The sequence below is a fragment of the Balaenoptera ricei genome, chromosome 11 (assembly GCF_028023285.1).
Source record: "Balaenoptera ricei isolate mBalRic1 chromosome 11, mBalRic1.hap2, whole genome shotgun sequence".
Classification (NCBI taxonomy): domain Eukaryota; kingdom Metazoa; phylum Chordata; class Mammalia; order Artiodactyla; family Balaenopteridae; genus Balaenoptera; species Balaenoptera ricei.
This window is the reverse complement of record NC_082649.1, coordinates 82,346,850-82,370,735: the sequence shown is the minus strand read 5'-3', so window position 1 is coordinate 82,370,735 and position 23,886 is coordinate 82,346,850. Positions and strand designations below refer to the sequence as shown.

Genomic DNA, 23,886 nt, shown 5'->3' with positions numbered 1-23,886 from the left:
GTTGAAAATCCTTAGGTTCTTCAAGAATATGCTCTTCTTGCTCTAAATGTTCTTTTCTTTTTCAGAACTGCCTGCTGGTTGGGAAAAGATTGATGACCCTGTCTATGGTATCTACTATGTAGAGTAAGTGCCTGTTGAAACATTTGAGTTTGCACCGTTCTGTAATTATGTACATTTATGCTGAACAGTTTGCCATTGTGATAAGGTACAAACAGAATAATAATAGTAACATAATTTTATAATGAAAAAATATTCAGCAAATCTGATGATGATAAATTATATTATAAAATTCATCAGGGCAGTATTCATGTCTTCTGTTTATCACTGTATTACCAAAGCCCAACATAGTCCTGGCCTGTGGCAGGTACTGAATAATAAGTATTAGCTGAATGAATTAGAAAAGCAAGGAGTCAGTACACTGAGTATGGGTTGTTTATCTTCAGGAAAAGAATCAGTTTTGCCTATTTCTTGACCTGCTTAAGTCTGAAGTTCTCAGTAATCATTTATTTATTCATTCAGACTTTCCCGAAGAGTCAGACAGATCTAAATAATATATGAAATACTGCCGCAATTAAGAAGGAAATTGAGAACTAGCCTAAGTGGCAAGACTGTGTAAGCCTCTTTGCCTTTACCATACCTGTGGCTCCTGTGTTCCATTTCTAAGAGTCTCAAACCCTCATCACTACCTCTCTACCATGTACCTTATTCTAGCAAGAGGCATACACTTGGTCCTTTCATCACAACCATATATTGGTAGCATGATACTCAAAGAAAATAAAAGAAACCTAAGTGGATAAACATTGAAAAAATGTTTTACATCATTTCCTCTGAGAAAGATGAGTAATAAATAATAAAAGATCTTACAAAAGAAACACATGCCATATAAATGTTCTGTCATCAAAATCCTACCTGCCACAATGAAGATAACATGGAATGCTTTCTATCACTCATGCTGCTGGCAATGAAAAGTTATTCATATAATACCCTGGTGATAGAAACGTATGATGCAACAATGCCAGGCCATAAAATGCTCAGCATCTTATTGTAAAAAATTACAAGTTCAGTATAGCAAGTGTCCTTGGTCAATACTCTCATTGCCACCTCTTTACCTAACAGAAAGATTGGGGATTGGGGACATTAGAAAGGCAAACTTGAATGCCATTTGCAGCAACATGATGCATCTAGAGATTATCATGCTAAGTGAAGTAAGTCAGAAAGAGAAAGACAGATACCATATGATATTACTTATATGTGGAATCTAAAATATGACACAAATGAACCTACCTATGAAACAGAAACAGAATCACAGACATAGAGAGCAGAGTGGTGGTTACCAAGGGGGAGGGGATTGGGGGAGGGATGGAGTAGGAGGCTGGGGTGAGCAGATGTAGCCTTTTACATATGGAATGGATAGCAGCAAAGTTACTGTATGGCACAGAGAACTATGTTCAGTGTCCTGTGATAAACCATGATGGAAAAGAACATTTTTTTAAAAAAGAATGTGTATGTGTGTATATATATATATATATATATATATATATATATATATATATATATATATATATTTTATATATATATGTATGTATGTATAACCAAATCACTTTGATGTACAGCAGTAATTAGCACAACATTGTAAATCAACTATACTTCAATAAAAAATTTTTAATTTTAAAAAATATAAAAGAAAAAGAAAGGTGATCTTAGTTGTTTCTCTGACCCTCATAAAATTCCTCTCTGTGCCCTACAGATCCTTTTTCTCACAGATATACAGTGGAGCTCCTGTCTAATTGGGGCTCGTTTTGAGTTCTCCCTCAAATAACTTGTGCATCAAAAGAGAAAAAGAATAGATGACTGCAGCTTTGATGGATAAAGAGACTTGGAATGAGGGGCGAGTTGTTACCTTACCATACATTTCTCCTCCCTGTCTTCTCAGACCCATGTGCCTGTGAATGTTAGACTATATCTTAGCATGAAATTGCCTGCCAGAATTAGGAAATAAACAAGTAGTCCTATAATAGGAATTAAGGGTAGTCAGTCTATCCACACTACTTGACAAGCCTGTCTTTAAAAAATAAAGCCTGGCTTGAAAAAATATTTTGAGTTCTAAATAATCACATAATAGGAATATTTTCAAACTTCTTAGGAAGTATTATTTTGATGAAGGAAGAAAGATAGGAATATGTTTATGCTTGTGTGTCTGTGTGTTTGTGTACTATGTGTGTATGTACATATACATACACTAAATAAGGTGATGGCAAAAAAATATGCATTTGGATTTATATATATGCTTGTGTATGTGTATGTGTATTTTTATCTTGCCTTGGCCTTATTAGTTTTGGAGCCATCTGAAGTATCTGTGTCTTTGTCACTTCGAACACATCACATTTGCTTAGGTTAGCTGCATTTGGAGTCTTTTTGCCTAAGGCTTATCCTTTGAATCCTGACTCCATGCCTATTGATCAGAATAGTTGACAGATGTTGGTAGAGTCCTTCTTTTAACTTGATCGTTTGGGAAATGCTTATGCTTCCATGAACTTTACTGTAGAAAGTTACACAGAATTTCTGGCATTACTCATTACAGACAACACCACATCTTCACTTTAATCTCCTTTTAAAATAATTCTATAACCGACTTCTTGGTGAATTAAAGAAACACCCTCCTGTCACGTGATTCCTTGGGCATTTGGCAGAGTCGGTGGTTATAATCCTGGGACTTGAAAGCAGGCCAGTCTGAGCTTGAATCCTCTTTACTGTTGACTAGTTCTGTTTTGTTAGGTGAGCTGTTTCTTAACTGCTCAGAAACTTCCTTTCCTTTTCCATAAAATAGGAATAAAAATAGAACCTCTATCGTAGCATTTATTGAAGATTTTTAAAATAAAATGCATGTGAAGCTGGTAGCACAGTGCTTGGTACAAATAAGCAGTCAGTATCTGGAAACCATTCATTTTTGTTTTTATTTTATTGTTATCTTCCTAACTGTGCTTTTTGACACAAGATGCTCAACATCTCAGACCACCTGCTTTGCTCAGGTCTAATCGAGGGACTTGGACTGATTGGCTTTTGCTTGTGGGGTGCAGTGTTTCCTAACTGAATGCAATCTGCCTTCTGCTCCAGCCACATCAACAGGAAGACCCAATATGAGAACCCAGTTCTAGAAGCCAAACGGAAGAAGCAGCTGGAGCAACAGCAGCCGCAGCAGCAACAGCCAGAAGGTTCGCTTTCCCCTGATCTGCGGGCCAAGGAGCTCCGGGCAAAGCCTGGGCACTGACACCCCCGTGTGGTCAGAGCTGGCCACGAGCATCACGTCCTTTGCGGTGCTGGGGACTTGATGTCCTGGAAGGGTGGGGAGTAATGCAGAGCCTCTGCTAGATTCCATACCCTGAACCCGGACAGCTACAGTGGGGGGCCCAGTTTAAAAGCACCCAATCTCCACTCTAATTTAGAAAGGGGCTGCCGTTAGATTGGAGAAGAGTTCTGATGGTGAAAGAACTACCTTGTGCCCAGTAGCTTTTGCACAGCACCTGGTATCTAAATCCAAACCACTTTTAGCACTTTAAGAGGAGGTCCTGGGTGTGAAACTAACTTTTACTTTTAGGAACATTACATATAAGAATCAGAAAACGCTGGTAGTTTTCAGTGCTTTTAAAAAATTACAAGTTAGTTCACGCTCTTCACAAAAATATGAACAATTCAGGAGTGGAGAACATTTAAGTTCTCCATTTAAGCCAGTGGAGGCCATACTGGCTCCCATCCCATTCTCAGCAATAAACACTGTGCAGAAATTTTCTGGGGATGTACAAATATGCATCTTTTTACAAAAAGTAGACCATAATTTATATATATTAATATATTATGTATTTGTATATGTATTAGTTTTGTGACCTGTTTTTGTCACTTAAATATATTTCTTGCACAAATTTCAATGCTACTTAATATAGATTTACCTTGTAATTCTTTTTTTTAAACATCTTTATTGGAGTATAATTGCTTTACAGTGGTGTGTTAGTTTCTGCTTTATAACAAAGTGAATCAGCTATATGTATACATATATCACCATATCCCCTCCCTCTTGCATCGCCCTCCCACCCTCTCTATCCCATCCCTCAAAGTGGTCACAAAACACTGAGCTGATCTCCCTGTGCTATGCGGCTGCTTCCCACTAGCTATCTATTTTACATTTGGTAGTGTATACATGTCCATGCCACTCTCTCACTTCATCCCAGTTACCCTTCCCCCTCCCCGGGTCCTCAAGTACATTCTCTACATCTGCGTCTTTATTCCTGTCCTGCCCCTAGGTACTTCAGAACCATTCTTTTTTTTTTAGATTCCATATATATGTGTTAGCATACAGTATTTGTTTTTCTCTTTCTGACTTACTTCACTCTGTATGACAGTCTCTAGGTCCATCCACCTCACTACAAATAACTCAGTTTCGTTTCTTTTTATGGTTGAGTAATATTCCATTGTATATATGTGCCGCTTCTTCTTTATCCATTCATCTGTCGATGGACACTTAGGTTGCTTCCATGTCCTGGCTATTGTAAATAGTGCTGCCATGAACATTGTGGTACATGACTCTTTTTGAATTATGGTTTTCTCAGGGTATATGCCCAGTAGTGGGATTGCTGGGTCATATGGTAGTTCTATTTTTAGCTTTTTAAGGAACCTCCATACTGTTCTCCATAGTGGCTGTATCAATTTACATTCCCACCAACAGTGCAAGAGGGTTCCCTTTTCTCCACACCCTCCCCAGCATTTATTGTTTGTAGATATTTTGATGATGGCCATTCTGACCAGTGTGAGGTGATACCTCATTGTAGTTTTGATTTGCATTTCTCTAATGACTAGTGATGTTGAGCATTCTTTCATGTGTTTGTTGGCAATCTGTATATCTTCTTTGGAGAAATGTCTATTTAGGTCTTCTGCCCATTTTTGGATTGAGTTGTTTGTTTTTTTGATATTGAGCTGCATGAGCTGCTTGTAAATTTTGCAGATTAATCCTTTGTCAGTTGTTTCATTTGCAAATATTTTCTCCCATTCTGAGGGTTGTCTTTTCGTCTTGTTTATGGTTTCCTTTGCTGTGCAAAAGATTTTAAGTTTCATTAGGTCCCATTTGTTTATTTTTGTTTTTATTTCCATTTCTCTAGGAGGTGGGTCAAAAAGGATCTTGCTGTGATTTAGAGTGTTCTGCCTATGTTTTCCTCTAAGAGTTTGATAGTGTCTGGCCTTACATTTAGGTCTTTAATCCATTTTGAGTTTATTTTCGTGTATGGTGTTAGGGAGTGTTCTAATTTCATTCTTTTACATGTAGCTGTCCAGTTTTCCCAGCACCCGTTATTTAAGAGGCTGTCTTTTCTCCATTGTATATGCTTGCCTCCTTTATCAAAGATAAGGTGACCATATGTGTGTGGGTTTATCTCTGGGCTTTCTATCCTGTTCCATTGATCTATATTTCTGTTTTTGTGCCAGTACCATACTGTCTTGATTACTGTAGCTTTGTAGTATAGGCTGAAGACCGGGAGCCTGATTCCTCCAGCTCCGTTTTTCTTTCTCAAGAAATTGCTTTGGCTATTCGGGGTCTTTCGTGTTTCCATACAAAGTGTGAAATTTTTTGTTCTAGTTCTGTGAAAAATGCCGTTGGTAGTTTGATAGGGATTGCTTTGAATCTGTAGATTGCTTTGGGTAGTGTAGTCATTTTCACAATGTTGATTCTTCCATTCCAAGAACATGGTATATCTCTCCATGTGTTTGTATCATCTTTGTGTTTGTATCATTTTATCTTCCAGGTCACTTATCCGTTGTTCTGCCTCAGTTATTCTGCTATTGATTCTTTCTAGAGAATTTTTAATTTCATTTATTGTGGTGTTCATCATTGTTGGCTCTTTCGTTCTTTTAGGTCCTTGCTAAATGTTTCTTGTATTTTCTCCATTCTATTTCCAAGATCTTGAATCATCTTTACTATCATTACTCTGAATTCTTTTTCAGGTAGACTGCCTATTTCCTCTTCATTTGTTTGGTCTGGTGGGTTTTCACCTTGCTCCTTCATCTGCTGTGTATTTCTCTGTCTTCTCATTTTGCTTAACTTACTGTGTTTGGGGTCTTCTTTTCACAGACTGCAGGTTCATAGTTCCCGTTGTTTTTGGTGTCTGCCCCCAGTGGCTAAGGTTCGTTCATTGGGTTGTGTAGGCTTCCTGGTGGAGGGGACTGGTGCCTGTGTTCTGTGGATGAGGCTGGATCTTTCTGGTGGGCAGGACCACGTCCAGTGGTGTGTTTTGGGGTGTCTGTGACCTTATTATGATTTTAGGCAGCCTCTCTGCTAATGGATGTGGTTGTGTTCCTGTCTTGCTAGTTGTTTGGCATAGGGTGTCCAGCACTGTAGCTTGCTGGTCGTTGAGTGGAGCTGGGTCTCAGCATTGAGATGGAGATCTCTGGGAGAGCTTTCGCCATTTGATATTACGCAGAGCTGGGAGGTCTCTGGTGGACCAATGTCCTGAACTCGGCTCTCCCACCTCAGAGGCACAGGCCTGACACCCGGCTGGAGTACCAAGACCCTGTCAGCCACATGGCTCAGAAGAAAAGGGAGGAAAAAAAAGAAAGAAAGAAAGAAGGAAGGAAGGGAGGGAGGGAGGGAGGAAAAGAAAAGTTAATAAAATTTAAAAAAAATTTTTATTAAAAAAAAAAAAGTAATTTAAAAAAAGGAAGAAAGAAAGAAGAGAGCAACCAAACCAAAAAAACAAATCCATCAATGATAACAAGTGCTAAAAACTATACTAAAAAAAAAAAAGGACAGACAGAACCCTAGGACAAATGGTAAAAGCAAAGCTATACAGACAAAATCACACAAAGAAGCATACACATATACACTCACAAAAAGTAAAAAAGGAAAAAAAAAAGATATCTATATATATTAAAAAAAAAAGGAAGAGAGCTACCAAATCAATAAACGAATCTACCAATGATAATAAACTCTAAATACTAAACTACGATAAACATAAAACCAGAAACAAATTAGATGCAGAAAGCAAACCCCAAGTCTACAGTTGCTCCCAAAGTCCACCACCTCGATTTTGGGATGATTTGTTGTCTATTCAGGTATTCCAGAGATGCAGGGTACATCAAGTTGATTGTGGAGATTTAATCCACTGCTTCTGACACTGCTGGGAGAGATTTCCCTTCTCTTCTTTGTTCACACAGCTCCTGGGGCTCAGCTTTGGATTTGGCCCTGCCTCTGCGTGTAGGTTGCCTGAGGGCGTCTGTTCTCCGCCCAAACAGAACGGGGTTAAAGGAGCAGCTGATTAGGGGACTCTGGCTCACTCAGGCTGGGGGGAGGGAGGGGTAGGGAATGTGGTGCGAGCCTGCGGCAGCTGAGACGAGCATGACATTGCAACAGCCTGAGGCGCGCAGTGCGTTCTCCCGTGGAAGTTGTCCCTGGATCACGGGACCCTGGCAGTGGCGGGCTGCACAGGCTCCCAGGAGGGGCGGTGTGGAGAGTGACCTGTGCTCGCACACAGGCTTCTTGGTGGTGGCAGCAGCAGCCTTAGCGTCTCATGCCCATCTCTGTTGTCTGCGCTGGTAGCCGCGGCTCGCGCCCATCTCTGGAGCTCGTTTAGGCAGTGCTCTGAATCCCCTCTCCTCGCGCACCCTGAAACAATGGTCTCTTGCCTCTTAGGCAAGCCCAGACTTTTTCCCGGACTCCCTCCTGGTCACGCAGCCAACCCCAGTCCTCTCCCTGGGATCCGACCTCAGAAGCCCAAGCCTCAGCTCCCAGCCCCTGCCCGCCCCAGCGGGTGAGCAGACCAGCCTCAGGCTGGTGAGTGCTGGTTGGCACCCATCCTCTGTGCAGGAATGTCTCCCCTTTGCCCTCTGCACCCCTGTTGCTGCACTCTCCTCTGTGGCTCCGAAACTTCCCCCCTGCCACCCCCCTGTCTCCGCCAGTGAAGGGGCTTCCTAGTGTGTGGAAACTTTTCCTCCTTCACAGCTCCCTCCCAGAGGTGCAGGTCCCGTCCCTATTCTTTTGTCTCTGTTTTTTCTTTTTTCTTTTGCCCTACCCAGGTACGTGGGAAGTTTCTTGCCTTTTGGGAGGTCTGAGGTCTTCTGCCAGCGTTCAGTAGGTGTTCTGTAGGAGTTGTTCCACATGTAGATGTATTTCTCTTGTATTTGTGGGGAGGAAGGTGATCTCCATGTCTTACTCCTCTGCCATCTTGAAGGTTTCCTACCTTGTAATTTTTAATGACTGCATAATATTCCCTTTTATGAATCTCTGTGCTTCATTTAGCCATCTATTTATTAATAGATGCTTAGGTTTTTCCTCATTTTTCATTGCAATCTTTAAAAATAATAGGCTTAGTACCCCTTCAATGTAATATGTGAATATCAGGTATATGAATATCAAGTATAATACTTCTCTTATTATAATATTGAATATAATAAATATAGACCATAGCATGGAAGTTGGCAAACTTTTTCTGTAAATGGCCATATAATAAATACTTTAGGCTTTGCTCTTCATACAATCTCTATTAAAACTACTTATCTCTGCCCCTATGGTATGAAAACAGCTACAGACTATATGTAAACAAGTGGACATGGCTGTGTTTCAGTAAAACATTATGTGTGAGCACTAAAATTTGAACCTCATGTAATTTTCATGTGTTACAAAATATTCTTTTTAGATTTTTTTCAGTCATTTAAATATGTAGAAACCATTCTTGGCTTACAAGCTTTACAAAAATAGACATTGCGACCAATTTGGCCTGTAAGCCATAGTTTGGCAACCACTGCCATAGACTATATTTTAGAGAGAGCGTGTTTGTATGTGTTTGTGTGTGTGTGAGTATACTCACCCATGGAAAAGGTCTCCTTCTACCTTAATCTCTTTCTATTTAAAATTTTTTTTAATTTTTTTTATGAGTTTGGGGAATGGGAGTGTACAATTTAAATATGAGTGTTTAAATTGAGTGTACATGTACAACTGACTATGTTTGCTTAGCTGGAAAAGTGACTTTGGGGTAGATCTCAAGGGTCACTCATAGTGGGTTATTTCTGGGCCTCCAAAGTGAGTCCGACTTAGTCAGGACTCAGGAGTTTTAGTAATGGGTCCCATTTGGGTTTGAGAGATGATAGGGGATAGCACCTTAGCAAACTGCTAAAATCCACCTTCACTACCCAAGACAAGCAGGCTTCAGCAGCCCAGCCTAGGTCTAAATTGCATTAGAGAAGTTTCTCCCGTATTGGGCCAGCTTTAGTTGACTCTATATCTTTCCTGATATTTTTTACTTGGTCTCACTTTGTACTCTCCAGCCAGAGAGAGCTGGAGATTTTATTAGTTGTATTTTTATTGGTTGTATTTCTGTCCTCAAAGATCTTACGAGAAAGAGACAGGAACACAAGTGCACGCGTGCGCACACACACACACACACACACACACACACACACACGGAGAGACCTTATTATCCTTAACATAGAGTGGGGTCAGATACCAGTTTCTTTTCAATCGAAGCTCTCTGCTTCTGGTTTTATAGGTTTGGGTAGTTTTATAATTAAGTTTTCTAATGAAGAAGAAGGTGAATCCTAAGTACGTCGACCTAAGTAAGTAATCTTAAGTAAGCAATTGGAAGGAAAAACAGCAAACTGTTTCTTGTCTTCTTGTAGAATGGACAGAAGATCATTCATCGCTTGTGCCTCCTATTATTCCAAACCACCCCCCAAGCAATCCGGAGCAGGCCAGAGAAGCTCCACTTCAGGGTAAAGTGTTATTATAATTGCATCCTAATTTGGCTCAAAATTTTAATTTTTTTGAAGAACCTTTAAAGAGTGGAATCTTGTAACTCTCAAGTCATTCCAAAGAATTGTTCCTAGACAGTTCTTTGTTGTGGGCTGTCCTGTATGTATTGTAGGACACTGAGCAGCGTTCCTGGCCTCTACCCACTAGGTGCCAGGAGAATCCCTCCCACTTTGTGACAAACAAGTCCCCAGATATTGCCAAATGCCCCTGGCGGGGCAAAATCATCTTAGAGTTGTGAATCCTTGATTTAGAGACCACAGATATTTAATATTGTGTTAAGTAAGATACACTGAAAATTCAGCACTAGATATTTCAAGATTCTAGTCAACGTATTTGCTTTTGACTAAGATTTTCTTGTAAATGTAAAATGGTTTGATATTATTGTGTTTTAAACTCTAACCTCTATTCTTGCTGCAGTTTTGGCATTTATGCATGTTTTACATCGCTTCATTGCGTCTCACTTATTTACATTCACAAGTAGTATGCATCCCCTACAGAGATTCATTTTTGAAAATTGGAAGCTCCAGAATCTTGCTACTTTCAGGCCTCATTACTCTTAAGGGATAGAAAAGGTTTTGGGGGTTTTTGTTTAGTTTTTTTCTTTTAAATAAGAAAAATAGAACAAGCATCATATTTGATAGTGTTGGGGAGTTTGTGTTACAGAACCCTTTAAAAAAACTGTAAAATTTGTGTTCCTTCTCTCTACATTTTAAAAGAAATAAATAATTGTGTTAGACATTAAAAGATAAGTAGAATAACTCTTTTCCCTAATATTCATTCCTCCTTTATAATTTTTATAAGAAAAATTGTTTCCCTTTTAGCTGATATTGTCATGAGATTGGTATTAATATCAACTTATATAAAATAATTTCATACTTTTCTATGGTGTTAATGGTTTTAATACAGATAGAACATAGAAGATAATGACATATTAATTCATATCAACATGATTGTGGCCTGCGTTGTATTTTTTTAAATATGAAATTCCTCTGCAGCCTCATGTTGTCTTATTTTCCTGCTCATGGTAAGTTAGCTACACTAACTTTTCAGTTCCTTGAACCTCTTTTCAATTCCTTAAATCAGTGAAACTATGGGCCACATCAGGGCCTTTGCATATGCTGTTCCCTGTTTGCAGCTGTCTTTTCCTCCCACTCTTTGCTTTGCTAACTTCTACTCATCTAAGGTTTTTGCTGGATTCCCCTGTCTTATTCACTCTTCCCATCTTAAACTTCTTATTTATAGAATTTAACTGTTGATAATTAGTGTTTATTTGTGTTCAATTATCAAACAACAGTTTCCTCTTCAGACTTTAAATCCTATGGAGGCAGGAGACTATTTTTTTCCCCCCACTGTGGGATACCCCGAACTAGACCTAATCGCCTCTGCTAAATTTATTATTGTGTGAAACAACGTATGTACATCCGTGATAACCAGCCTAGCTTCCTTAAAGAATTGTCTTAGAGATTAAATCAATTAAAGCTTTAAAGTTTCAGGTTCTGGGTGCCAAATGCTTAGTGTACCAGCTGAGTTAAAAGTCCAGATGGAATTGATCTCTATTAGGAACTTTTATCTCAGATTCGTCTCTTATTTTAGGCCTTTTTTTCCTTTTCTTTTTTCTTTTTTTCTTTAGTCTTCTAGGGTCCCATAGTGGTTAGGGTTTGGGAGAGGCTCACTGAACTCCCTGTGGGAACTAGTCATTATTCTTAAAACCCTTCTACTCCATAGTCTCTACATTGATTCTTGTCTTTTAAATATAGTCATGTCTTCGGAATATAATGGATACAGAAGCCAGTTTAAATCCATACCCTTTGACTCCAAGCTGCAATTGTGAGAAACATTAAATTGGATATTATCAGCATAGGTTACAACTCTGAGTTCCCTGGCTGCTGGTTAAGCATTCCGGTCTACGTTCCTGACGGTACTCTCAGGAAGAAGCTATATAGCTAATAGGGTTAGATTGTTTGGTATTAATTTTGCTAAGTTCACTGCTCAACTAAACTTGCTTCTGATCAAGAGTGTACTTCTCATCCCAGCAAATGATAATTTTAAAGAGATACACTCTTGGGAAATCTCTCCATCTTCCACCTTATGCTCAGAGAGAGATTTTTGTAGCCGCCCGTTTACCCCACCCACTTCACCACCACCATCATCAAAATAATAGCCTACATTTATTGAGCTCTTTTATGCAGCAGCCACCTCCCTAAGCACTTTACCTATGTTATCCGTCCACAGTTCTTCCTTACAACCATCATGTGAATGGTGAGGTTGGTACCCTCATTACCTCCACTTACGCATCCGACACTCAGGCAGAGAGAGGTTTAGTAACTTGCCCAAAGCGACACAGCCAGGAAGTAGCAGAGCACAGATTTGAACCCTAGCTGTCATTAGGAACAGTTTAACTTTTGGCTAACACCTTTTTGTTGTTGTTTTTTGTGGGATACCTCATTGCATAGTCTCAATGTGTGCCCTCCAGTTTGGCTGCTACTGGCTACATGTTACCAGTTAAATTCAAGTTCATTACAATTAAAAACTCAAAAACTCAGTTCCTCGATTCCACTAGCCATGTTTCAAGGGCTCAAGAGCTGCGTGTGACCAGCAGCTGCCATATTGGACGGTGCAGATACAGAGCATTTCCTGCGTCACAGGACGTGCTCCTGGACAGCACTGGTGTAGGGTATTCAAACAGTATTACCAAGAATAGTGCAGCTTGGCAGAGAAGCAAGCACCTATGGGTTATTCAGGAGTAGATGTTTGGGCCGAGACCCAGAAGATCCTGATTCACTGAGTCCAAGGCAGCCCCTAGAAATGAGTACATCTTTAAAAGGCTGCCCAGGTGATCCTCACACATAACCTCATCTACAAGTGGTGACTAGTAAAGAGATTAGCATCTCTTAGAAAATGACACGTGCCACAGGGCTGCAGCAGAGAGCTCCACATTCCACTGCTTGTGGGTAGAAAAGCACTTCTTTTCCAAAACTACAGTAACTGATGATCTACCCATACATAAAACGTAATAAAACGTGCATAAATGTGAAACCCTCTGATCTTCCCTCCCTAGTTAAGTGTTGAAACAGGAAGTCAGTGGTGTAATTTCAAAGTCTTCTTCATGTCTCTTTTAAGCTGAAAACATTCTGAGCTCAAAATATGCTAATGGCTTTAAAACATTTCATTCAGATAATCTGCCAGACACATTTTTACATTTTCTAACTTTGCCTATAATCAGGGTGGAAAACTTACACACTCAACCACCTCTTTCCGCCTTCTCAAAGACACGTTAAATCTCATTTCTTTGTGCTGTTGTTCGTTCATTCATTCAACACACATTTTTGGAGCACATACAATGAAACAGGCCGCGTTCTACACGCTAGATATACAAGCAGAAGTCCTCATGGGGTTTCCATTCTAGTGTTGTATGTCTGGGCATGTGCAGTGCCCCTCCTGCAAGGGGCTGCGGAGAGGGAGACAAAACCCCCAACCAATAAGTAAGATGTGTACTGTGTGGGATGGTGATAAATACTAATAACAAAAATAAAGCAGGTAAGGGGGATTGTGAATGTTGAAGGAGGTATTGCAGTTTTTAATACGGTGGACAGAGAAAGCCTCACTGAGAAGGTGATCGCTGTTGATGTCTTTGCATAAGTGAAATACATTTCCCCTCGAGCTCTCCCTAGTAGCCTCTACCTCAAGAATGTCTGCTATTCACATATCCCGAAAAGGAAAATTTGGGGGTTATCTCAACAGTCCTCAATTTTCCATCTAGTAATTACCAAAGTAACTGTCTCAGTACAAGCCCTGGCTGCACTTGACATCACCTCCCTGGTGCTCTGGCAGACGACTTCGCATGGTGAATCCTACTAGGTCTCGCCTTTCATTAGCCACGGTGACAGGGCTGTAGTTTGTCATGCTTCCCACCAGCCTTGGGACTGCTCTAGAGAGGAGGAGGTTAGTGAGCAGACCTGTGACTCCAGGAAATTTAAAACAGCCTTCTTAAGAGCCAGAAACTTTTGAAATGTGCAATTAAAGATTGTATGTGTGACCAGAGACCTTTTAAAAAAGATACAGCTAACCAAAAATAACTTTCCTTCCTGGGTGCCAGCCTCCTAGTGCAGGGGTATATGGAGACATGGAGATTTTTTCTCCTGTTTGTTTTTTTTATTTTTCTAATTTTTATTTATTTATTTATTTGTATAACATTTTTGATAGAAAAGAAATAGGGCAGATGGAGAAGCTGTGGCAAGGGCGGGAGATGGGAATTATAATTAGGAGAGTTGAAAGAGTCTGAACATAGAATGACATTCACTACCGGGGATAATCAGGGAAATTCCAATGAGCTTCCCAATTACAGAGAAATGCCCAAACCCGAAATAAAATTTGGAGTTTGTGTACAAAATGTTATTTGTGAATGTTATCAAGAAAACTCAATAAAACCGTAGGTAGCATGTTTGGAAGCTGTATATCTATTAATTTATTTTAAATAAGACGACTGAATTTGGAGCCATCTGGCTCTTATTACTGTTTAGTTTAGGTTTTTTTCTTTTTCCTTAAATATTCTAAGCCACATGTCCTAAACTTTTTTTAAACATTAAGTTTTAGCAGCAGACATATCTGGGCAATTCCACAAATTGTTAAAAGATGCAAATGAACAGGAAAAATCAGGTGAAGTTTAGAATTCAATTCAGAGTAGAGTTATGACTCTTTAATTTTTAAAACAGTGATTCTCCATTTTTATCAAGTTATTCTTTGTGTCTATACCACGTCTCCTAGTATTATCTATTTAGTTTCAGAATGAATTTTCTCTTTGTCTAAAAGCTAAAGTTTTTGCTTAATTGGTTTTATAAGTGGGAGCCAAGCGCAAGGCAATATATTGGAAGCCATACTGGAAAATATAAACTATGACCAAACAGAAGACACAAAGCAAAGACCCACTCCTCTTTCTCTGAAGGACCTCATGTAGTTTGCTGTCAAACTACATGAAACAAAACTAGGGATCCATGTCAGACGATGGGACACCAATGTCATCCTTCTCTTACATTTTCTTTTGGATCTTTGTGCTGACACACTATGTACCCTAGCCCCCTCCTTACACAAAGGGGCCTAGGAACTCCCTTAGTACTGAAATCAAGAGAGGACTTTCTTAGGACACCTTTGTGCCCACATGCCCCAGCACAGGAGCTTGGAGAGTTATCTCTAAGTTCTTATCATTTCTTATTTAATTCATCTTTTCACTCCTGGTGATGTTCCTTATACATTTCTTGTTTTAATCCAGGCAAACCCTTTTTTACACGAAACCCTTCAGAGTTGAAAGGCAAATTCATTCACACGAAGCTGCGGAAAAGCAGTCGTGGCTTTGGCTTCACGGTCGTTGGAGGGGATGAACCTGACGAGTTTCTGCAGATCAAGAGCTTGGTCCTAGATGGTCCCGCCGCGTTGGATGGCAAGATGGAAACAGGTATGAGACACCACATGGTCCTGTGTGGTCAGGACCAGATGACACCATGATTTCATAAGTTTGTAAGTGTCCTTTAGAAACTTGGCGAATGAACAAGGTTCCTGCACTAAGTAAATGCATTCCCTGGTATAAATGAAAAGCTTTGAATCATTTTAACTTTTCCCCATTTTGGGGAACTGTTAGGGTGCTGTTGAGTACAGTAAGGCAGTAATTTACTAAAAATGTAGATCCATTTGAATAAATGAATTCTCAACTTGGTTTTTTATAGTGAGAATTTTTTTCAGAAGAAAGTTCCAGTGTTCTTTCAGTGATCATTATATTCTCATTAGCAGGGAAGACACTAGATGCTACAAAAATGCCTGATTAGCATAAAATAACTAATAGAAGCAGTCTCTTTGTGCTTTACGGTACTACCCCCAAACAGTTTCAGTTCAGCTTCGTATTGGTAAGATTTGATAGTATAAAATTGATATAACTTTTCTGGGCACTGTTTTTTTAACCGTCACCTCTTTTGCAGGAGATGTGATTGTGAGTGTGAACGACACCTGTGTTTTGGGACACACGCATGCACAAGTTGTGAAAATCTTCCAGTCCATTCCCATCGGTGCCAGCGTGGACCTTGAACTCTGCCGAGGTTATCCATTGCCTTTTGACCCAGATGACCCCAACACGAGTTTAGTGACCTCTGTGGCCATTTTGGATAAAGAACCAATTATTGTGAATGGGCAAGAGACCTATGACTCGCCGGCTAGTCACAGTAGTAAAACAGGCAAAGTCAATGGCATGAAGGACGCCAGGCCAAGCAGCCCTGCAGATGTGGCTTCAAACGGTTCCCATGGTTACCCCAATGACACTGTCTCTTTGGCTTCCTCCATAGCCACTCAGCCAGAACTCATAACTGTTCATATAGTCAAAGGGCCAATGGGCTTTGGTTTTACTATTGCGGACAGTCCTGGGGGTGGCGGCCAAAGAGTGAAACAGATTGTCGACAGTCCAAGGTGCCGAGGCCTGAAGGAAGGGGATCTTATAGTGGAAGTTAATAAGAAGAACGTGCAAGCTCTGACTCACAACCAAGTTGTGGACATGCTGATCGAATGTCCAAAGGGAAGTGAGGTCACGTTGTTAGTGCAACGAGGAGGTATGTAGATTTATTATCTTTCATTGTTTTTAAACCCAAATCCATTGTTGTACTTACTGGTTATCAGGTAGCTATTTGGGGCTTTCTGAATGTCTGTTCCTTTAAGATCATTTTTATTTAAATATTGGGAAATGCCTTCAAAATGCCTTCTGATTTCTCTAAATGCTAGCCTCTTTAGAATGAAGGTTGTGTTTACGCTTTATGTATTTACACAAAGGGACATGCAGCTACAGTGATACTGTTACTGAAAGTGGGGACTGGCTGCTTGCCACTCAAAAGCTAATAAAAAGACAAGGTTGGTGGAAAGGGAAGTTTGTTTTATTTCAGAGGCAGGCAACCTGGGGGGAGGGTGGACTCATGTCCAAAGGCCAATTCCCCCCACAGCAGACAGTCAGTGGGCAAGAGTTTTTATAGCCCGAGGGAGAGGGTTACATGCAGAACAGCACAGTCAGCTCTGACAGTCATCTTGGAATTGGTCATGCAGTGGTCTGATCAGTGCCATCTTGACGGTTTCAGGTACAGTTAGTCTTCAGTTCCAGGGTCAGTTTGTTCCCATTTCTTTGAGACCAGTTCTCAGAATTGTGGCAGCTTCTGTCACGGCTGCAGTCTGGTCATCATGTAGTTAACTTCTTCCACCTGGTGTGGGTTTCAGTATCTACAAACCTGCTCAAAGGATACGGCTGTGAATGTTTAGCCCTTGAGAAGGAACTAAAGGTCCCTGACTTTGCTTAATGACTAAACTGTTACTATTTGGTTCTGTTTGACTGTTTTCCTTAGCTTTTGCATTTTCTCACTTCTCTGATTAAACTTATTCTTTAAGTAAAGTTTTTCTACAGACAAAAGGCAGGTGGAGGACATGGCGGGGAGAGGACCATAGGGTCCTGCTCTGTTTCAGTACCTTTAAATGTAAATCAGACTGTGCCTTTTAAAACCCATTAAGCTTTGAAAACCTTATCCTTTAAGTCTCCTGAACCTGGTCGACACAGTGTGCATGCAAAACGTGGCTCTCGGCCACTCTTCCAGCCTCATCTCACACTCCTCTCCCTTCCTCGCTGTGCTTGGCCACCTGGGTTCTTTTCTGTAGTGCCTTCACTACTCTAAGCCCTTCTGTCTCAGGGCCTTTGCACTTTCTGTTTCCACTGCTTGGAAGACTCTTTTCCCCAGCTCTTCACTTGGCTGGCTCGGCCTCATTCAGGGCTCCTGCTGAGAGAGGGCTTCTCTGATTACTTATCTAAAGTAGCCCCCAGCACTCCTATGTAATCTCTGCTGCATCACCCAATTTCTTAATAGCTTTTATCATGATCATTATTATCACAAGCCATTGTTTTGTATATTTACTTATTTTTCTTTGTTCCTCTCTCTTTTTCTTTTTTTTTTATTGGAGTATAGTTTTTAAAATTTTTATTGGAGTATAGTTCATTTACAGTGTTATGTCAGTTTCAGGCGTACCGCAAAGTGAATCTGTTATACATATACATATATTCACTCTTTTTTAGATTCTTTTCCCATATAGGTCATTACAGAGTATTGAGTAGAGTTCCCTGTGCTATACTGTAGGTCCTTATTGGTTATCTACTTTATATATAGTAGCCTGTATATGTCAATCCCAATCTTCCAATTTATCCCTCCCCCAACCTTACCCCCGGGAATCATAAGTTTATTTTCTACATCTGTAAATCTATTTCTGTTTTGTAGATAAGTTCATTTGTACCCTTTGTTTTTAGATTCCACATATCAGCGATATCATATGATATTTGTCTTTCTCTGACTTCACTCAGTGTGACAATCTCTAGGTCCATCCAAGTTGCTGCAAATGGCATTATTTCGTTCTTTGTAATGACTAATATTCCATTGTATATATGTACCACATCTTCTTTATCCATTCCTCTGTTGATGGGCATTTAGGTTGCTTCCGTGTCCTGGCTTTCGTAAATAGCACTGCAGTGAACATTGGGGTGCGTGTATCTTTTTGAATTATTGTTTTCTCCAGATATATGCCCAGGAGTGGGATTGCTGGATCAGATGGTAGCTCTATTTTTAGTTTTTTAAGGAACCTGCATACTGTTCTCCATAGTGGCTTTACCAGTTTACATTCCCATCAACAGTGTAAGAGGGTTCCCTTTACTCTCTCTTTTTCATTCGAATATAAGCTCCATAAATCCAGAGCCCACCTCTGCATGTTGACAGCTGTATCCCCAGTACTTAACACAGTACCCGACTCCCGCTAGGTGTTCATGAATGAATAGGTAATGAATGAATGAATGGATATGTGATTATTTATACTTGGCAGCAACAACGGCTCCATCAATCGTATTAAAAACATCTCAGCATACCCACATTTTAATGAAGGGGTTAAAGATCTCAGAGAAGTGGGGTATTCTAAATCCTGAGACAGTTGGCTTTCTTTCCCCTGCCAGCAACCCCCCACCTCTGCGCCCCCGGAACTCCCAGGACCTCACACTGAGAAACATTTTCCGCCTGTTGAAATGTCTTGCTCCTGGGTCTGTACTTGTGACTAATCTTGATTGATCACCTCCCACAATGGGCCTGAGTTTGGTCGTTTCCTTGACCCTTGCCAATAGGATGTGTTTCATGCACAGAGTATTCTGACCCTCTGAAAAGAGATCAGGACCCAGACTTTTATTTCCTCTCGGTTTCACTGAGACAGAAAAGCTTGTTTATGTCGCAACAGCCATGTCCTCGGGCTCTCGTGAAGCTGTGTGTCCTGTGATCAAAATGATTGGGGTTGTGGGAAGGAAATCCAAAATTCAGAACTCTCTGTGTGAATCACAATGCTCAGTCCACCCTTCTTGAACAGGTGTAAAACCCGTTTGCAGATTTTATTTTTTAAAAAGTTATTTCTACCAGTACAATTTTGAAGTTTCTTCTTGTACCTAGACCACTTGACTGCACAGATACTTTTGTTTTAAACAGTGACCAAGATGTAGTAGGAAGTGACTTGAGGTTAAGGATGAGGAGGAGAGGGTGGGGGTGGGGGATGATGGTACCTGGCACTTACAGACAAGTGAGCAGTTTACAAAGCACTTTTCAAACCTACACACACCTCTCATGTCATTTTTACCACATCCCTGAAAAGGAAGGTACCAACCAACAGTAGGATTGAGAAGTTCACCTGGATTCTCTGGTTTCCAGTCTAGTGCTCTGCCCTACTTAACTCTGAACACCACTGATTTTTGCACAATTGCTGGTTTCAGTGGCCGGCAACTTGGAAACTTTTAAATAGTTCTTGGTACATCAGGGCATCTGTGATTCAGCCACTGCTCATTTGACATCACAAATCACCCTGCTCTCCTTCTTCATTTATTTGCTCCTTCGTTTCTTTTGTCATTTTGTTCAGTTTTTCTTTTCCATTTAGTTCACTTTTAAGGAGACCAAAAAGTAAAATCTTATTGTAATTTACTAACTTACAGTGGTTACTGGAGCCATATTGTAATGAATTTGCCCAAATTAGCAAACAACTCGTTATAAAAATATACCCCTTGATTTCAAATATGTTTACATTTTCTCTTCTTAATTCCTAAGACCTTCTTTTGGTTAACACCATTATATTTTATAACATTAAATTAATAAAATCCAGAATATATTGCCACATTAGTCAACATCTACATAGTTTATTCCAGAACCTGCGTAATTTAAAATCACTGTAACATCAGCAGTCTTTAAAATATGCCATATGCCTTATGTTTGATTTATGTGTCAGATAGAAAGTTTGTACATCTGCACTTGGCAAGCTAACACCAGCTACTATTAATCTTTCTAGAAAGCATATAAATGTATTTGTTTCTGCCATATTATCAGTTACTTGAACTGGGGCTGGGATTTTAATCATTCCTCTTGTATGCTGGGGGTGTAAATGAGAAGGTTTGATGATCATTTAGGATAGCGGCTAGGTTAAATGAGAAAGTAAATGGCCACTTCACTGATTCTTTCTAATGAATCTTATTTCCATCATAACTCCTGGTAAGCAGATTGATAAACTCATTAAGTCTACACCTTTCTTGACTCTCAGGAATTCATATCTCAAAGGTGGGGCTTTCTATGCTTTAAAGAACTAGTCTTTTCTACTTTGGGGCAGAACTTAGCTACATTTGTATTTTGGTTTTCACTCTTAACTCCCAAGCTCATTTTTTATTTTTGTTCTGGTTGAAATCACGTGCATTTTGGTTTTTAGCATTTTTTTTTTAAATCCCCCTCCCACCAATGGAAGTAAGCAGAGGTTGAAATATCATTTGTAAATTTCTGGAGACAGTTTCCTAGGTCAGGCTTGCGCTTGCTGGGCATGTCTATCTATAGCCCTGGCAGCTGGGACCATTACCTATTTGTTTGCAAGTGTCTTCTTTATAAACATGTCCGTGCCTAGGGATGTCACTCAAGTTCTTAAAGGGCAGCGCCTTCTTCCTGTGCCTGGCTGCCCATCTTCCCATGGTAAGTCCTTTCCTCCTTCTCCCTCTGCTGTCCAGTAAGGAGAATGCCTTTTATTTTTCTTAATTTTTCACATGGCATGTGCATTCAGACAGCCCATCACCTGACACCAGTGTGAGTCTAGAGGCTTTTTTAAGCGTTTGGAAAATCATGCTAGAAGGTGATTACTATTGTTTTGAATATTTTTTTTTTGAATTTACAAAAGATGTAGAATTTGTTCCATAAAGCTTTTTTTACTTTAAAAGAGGGAGTGGGACTTCCCTGGTGGTCCAGTGGTTAAGACTTTGCCTTCCAATGCAGGGGGTACGAGTTGGATCCCTGGTCAGGGAGCTAAGATCCCACATGCCTTGCAGCCAAAAAGCCAAAACATAAAACAGAAGCAATATTGTAACAAATTCAGACTTCCCTAGTGGCGCAGTGGTTGTGAGTACACCTGCCAATGCAGGGGACACGGGTTCGATCCCTGGTCTGGGAGAATCCCACATGCCACGGAGCAACTAAGCCTGTGCACCACAACTACTGAGCCTGTGCTCTGGAGCCCGCAAGCCACAACTACTGAGCCTGCGTGCCACAACTACTGAAGCCTGTGCGCCTAGAGCCTGTGCTCTGCAACAAGAGAAGCCACCACAATGAGAAACCCGTGCATCGCAATGAAGAATATCCCCCACTCACTGCAACTAGAGGAAGCCCATGTGCAGCAATGAAGACCCAACACAGTCAAAAGTAATTTAAAAAAATATTGTAACAAATTCAATAAGACTTTAAAAATGGTTAAAAAAGAAAGAAAGAAAGAAAGAAAGAAAAAGAAAAGGGATTATATTGGGACTTCCCTGGTGGCTCAGTGGATAAGACTCCCAGCTCCCAATGCACGGGGCCCAGGTTCGATCCCTGGTTGGGGAACTAGATCCCACATGCACGCTGCAACTAAGTCTGTGAGCCACAACTAAGGAGCCCGCCTGCCACAACTAAGACCCCCCGCGACCAAATAAATAAACAATTTTTTTTTTTAAAGGGGATTATATTATATGTAGCATAACTACCTGTGCCCCCTGTGTATTTTGTATATTTGGCTAATTTATACCTAGTAGGAGGTATGACACTTGAAGATCTCATTTGGGGTGGAGTCAGAATACTGTGTTTTGAAAGACAATTTGGAATACTTTATGAAAGTGGAGAATGTGTGTTTTACTTTAGAGAGAAAAAGTGTACTGAGGAAAAAGCTGAACTAGAGGTTCCGGGAGCCCGCCTCCAGTTCAAACTGTGCCCATAGCTCCTCTGTGCCTCTGACTGGGTTACAGCTCTTGCCCTGAGACTCATTTCTTTATCCAAAAAAATGGATATTTTGCACTAGCTCATCTTTAGGGTGACCCCTGCTAACTCTAATTTTATGCCCCAAAATGGCCTCATTGATGTGTAGGGGAAAGACCACAAGATTGGAGAGTCAGACAATGCGAGTTTAAATTGCAACTCCTGCCTTTATTCCCTTTGTGACCTTAGGCAAGTCATCTGAAAAAAGGTAGCATCTGTGCCAATTCCTGACCTAGAAGCAAGTCACATGATACATCAGTGGTGTTTTACTGATATCCCCTAGTATCAGAAGCCACTGGGTATGGTGGGTTTCTTTTTTAAAAAAGAAAAAAACAAACTCTAGCGTGTACCTGCAGAAGTTTAATTTCAGTGCATGATGAGCAGGAACCTGTATTGTTTTTTAAGAAGCTGCACTGGCAATGCTGATGTAAAATCAGAATTGCAGTCAGTTTCAGGCTTCTGCCCTCGTGGTCCCTTCTCATTCTGATTCTGTGACATATAACTTGAGAGTGAAATAAGTTTATAACTCAACACTTATTTTCATTTCTAAGTAATTTCTTCTTTTAAAGTCCAATTTCTAAGCAACAGATTTCTCCGTCTTCCCTAAGATCCATTGCAGCTCCCAAATCTGACATTTTTCTACTTCCGAGGAGGATGGAAAGGAAGACTTGGTCTCAGAGATGCTTCTCTTGAGCACAGCTCTCCAGTGGCTTTTACTGATCGCAACAGAATTAGAAGTGGTGCTTTGTATACAGAGTGCTCTTGTCAGGGTACTAAGTAATTTTAGGATCTGAATATAAAGTAATGAAATGTTAGGATTCCTGGAGGGGAGGACTATATCCAACTCGCACTTTTGTATCCCTGGCACGTCATGGGGAACCTGGCATGTGGTAAGGTCTTAGTAAATACTAGCTGGATAAATTGAACTTTCTCTGCAAGTCACATTAGAAAATTAATTATATAGCTTTGTAGTCACTCTTCATAACTTCAGAAAGATAAAAAAGAGATGTTAAAAGGCAAAATGAAATATGAAAATCATGGTAGTGATAGTAATAATGTTACAATAGTCATTGATTACTTACTATGTACCAGGATTGTAACCATGGTACAAGCAATACATACATGTACACACAGGGGGAAATAAAACCTCACAACATCGCACTGTTGTGACCACGTTGGAACCATCCATTTGCAGTGTGATTCTGAATAGGACCCTGTGGGAAATGAAGGCAGTGATTAGTAGGAAAAAAAAAAAAGAAGTGAAGGAATTGCTTTTGTTGTAGGTGTTGAGATTCCACAGCTGAATTTGCTTAGTATAAAGCAAGAGAGAAGTTTCTGGTTTAGTTGGGAAGCATGTATAAGACTCCTCCTTGCTTAAAGCATTTGTAATACATAAAAACATTAAACGCTTCTGCAATGTGCCAGGTGTAGTTGGTTCTAAACATTTTACATATCATAATTCAGGAGCCCTCTGAGGTGACTAAAACCTTACCTCCACTTTAGAGGAGAGGGTGCTGAGCCCCAGAGAAGCTCAGTGATTTACCCAGAATCACACAGCTGATTAATGCAAGTTAGGATTTGAACCCAGGAATTCTAGTTCCACAGACTGATCTCTTACCCACTATGCTAAGCAGCCTCCTGGCTTGTAGATGAAAAGCTCCAATACTGTTAAGGAGTACATCTTATACATAAAAGAATGAGTAAGGTCTGAAGTCCGTGGCAAATTAATGCCACTTAATTTTCATCCAAATTTACTGATGATAG

The 23,886-nt window shown here is 40.2% G+C and overlaps 1 protein-coding gene across 14 annotated transcripts in view; it reads left to right on the top strand.

Moving 5' to 3' along the window:
• The window catches only part of MAGI1 (membrane associated guanylate kinase, WW and PDZ domain containing 1), a 616,029-nt gene that overhangs the window by 519,210 nt on the left and 72,933 nt on the right, over positions 1-23,886 (top strand). For all 14 annotated transcript variants that reach the window (XM_059940148.1, XM_059940140.1, XM_059940139.1 and 11 more), the window contains 5 exons: positions 66-123; positions 3,115-3,212; positions 9,652-9,744; positions 15,051-15,233; positions 15,751-16,371. In XM_059940148.1, the coding sequence (XP_059796131.1) occupies positions 66-123; positions 3,115-3,212; positions 9,652-9,744; positions 15,051-15,233; positions 15,751-16,371 (1,053 nt within the window). The remainder of the gene's footprint in view (positions 1-65; positions 124-3,114; positions 3,213-9,651; positions 9,745-15,050; positions 15,234-15,750; positions 16,372-23,886) is intronic.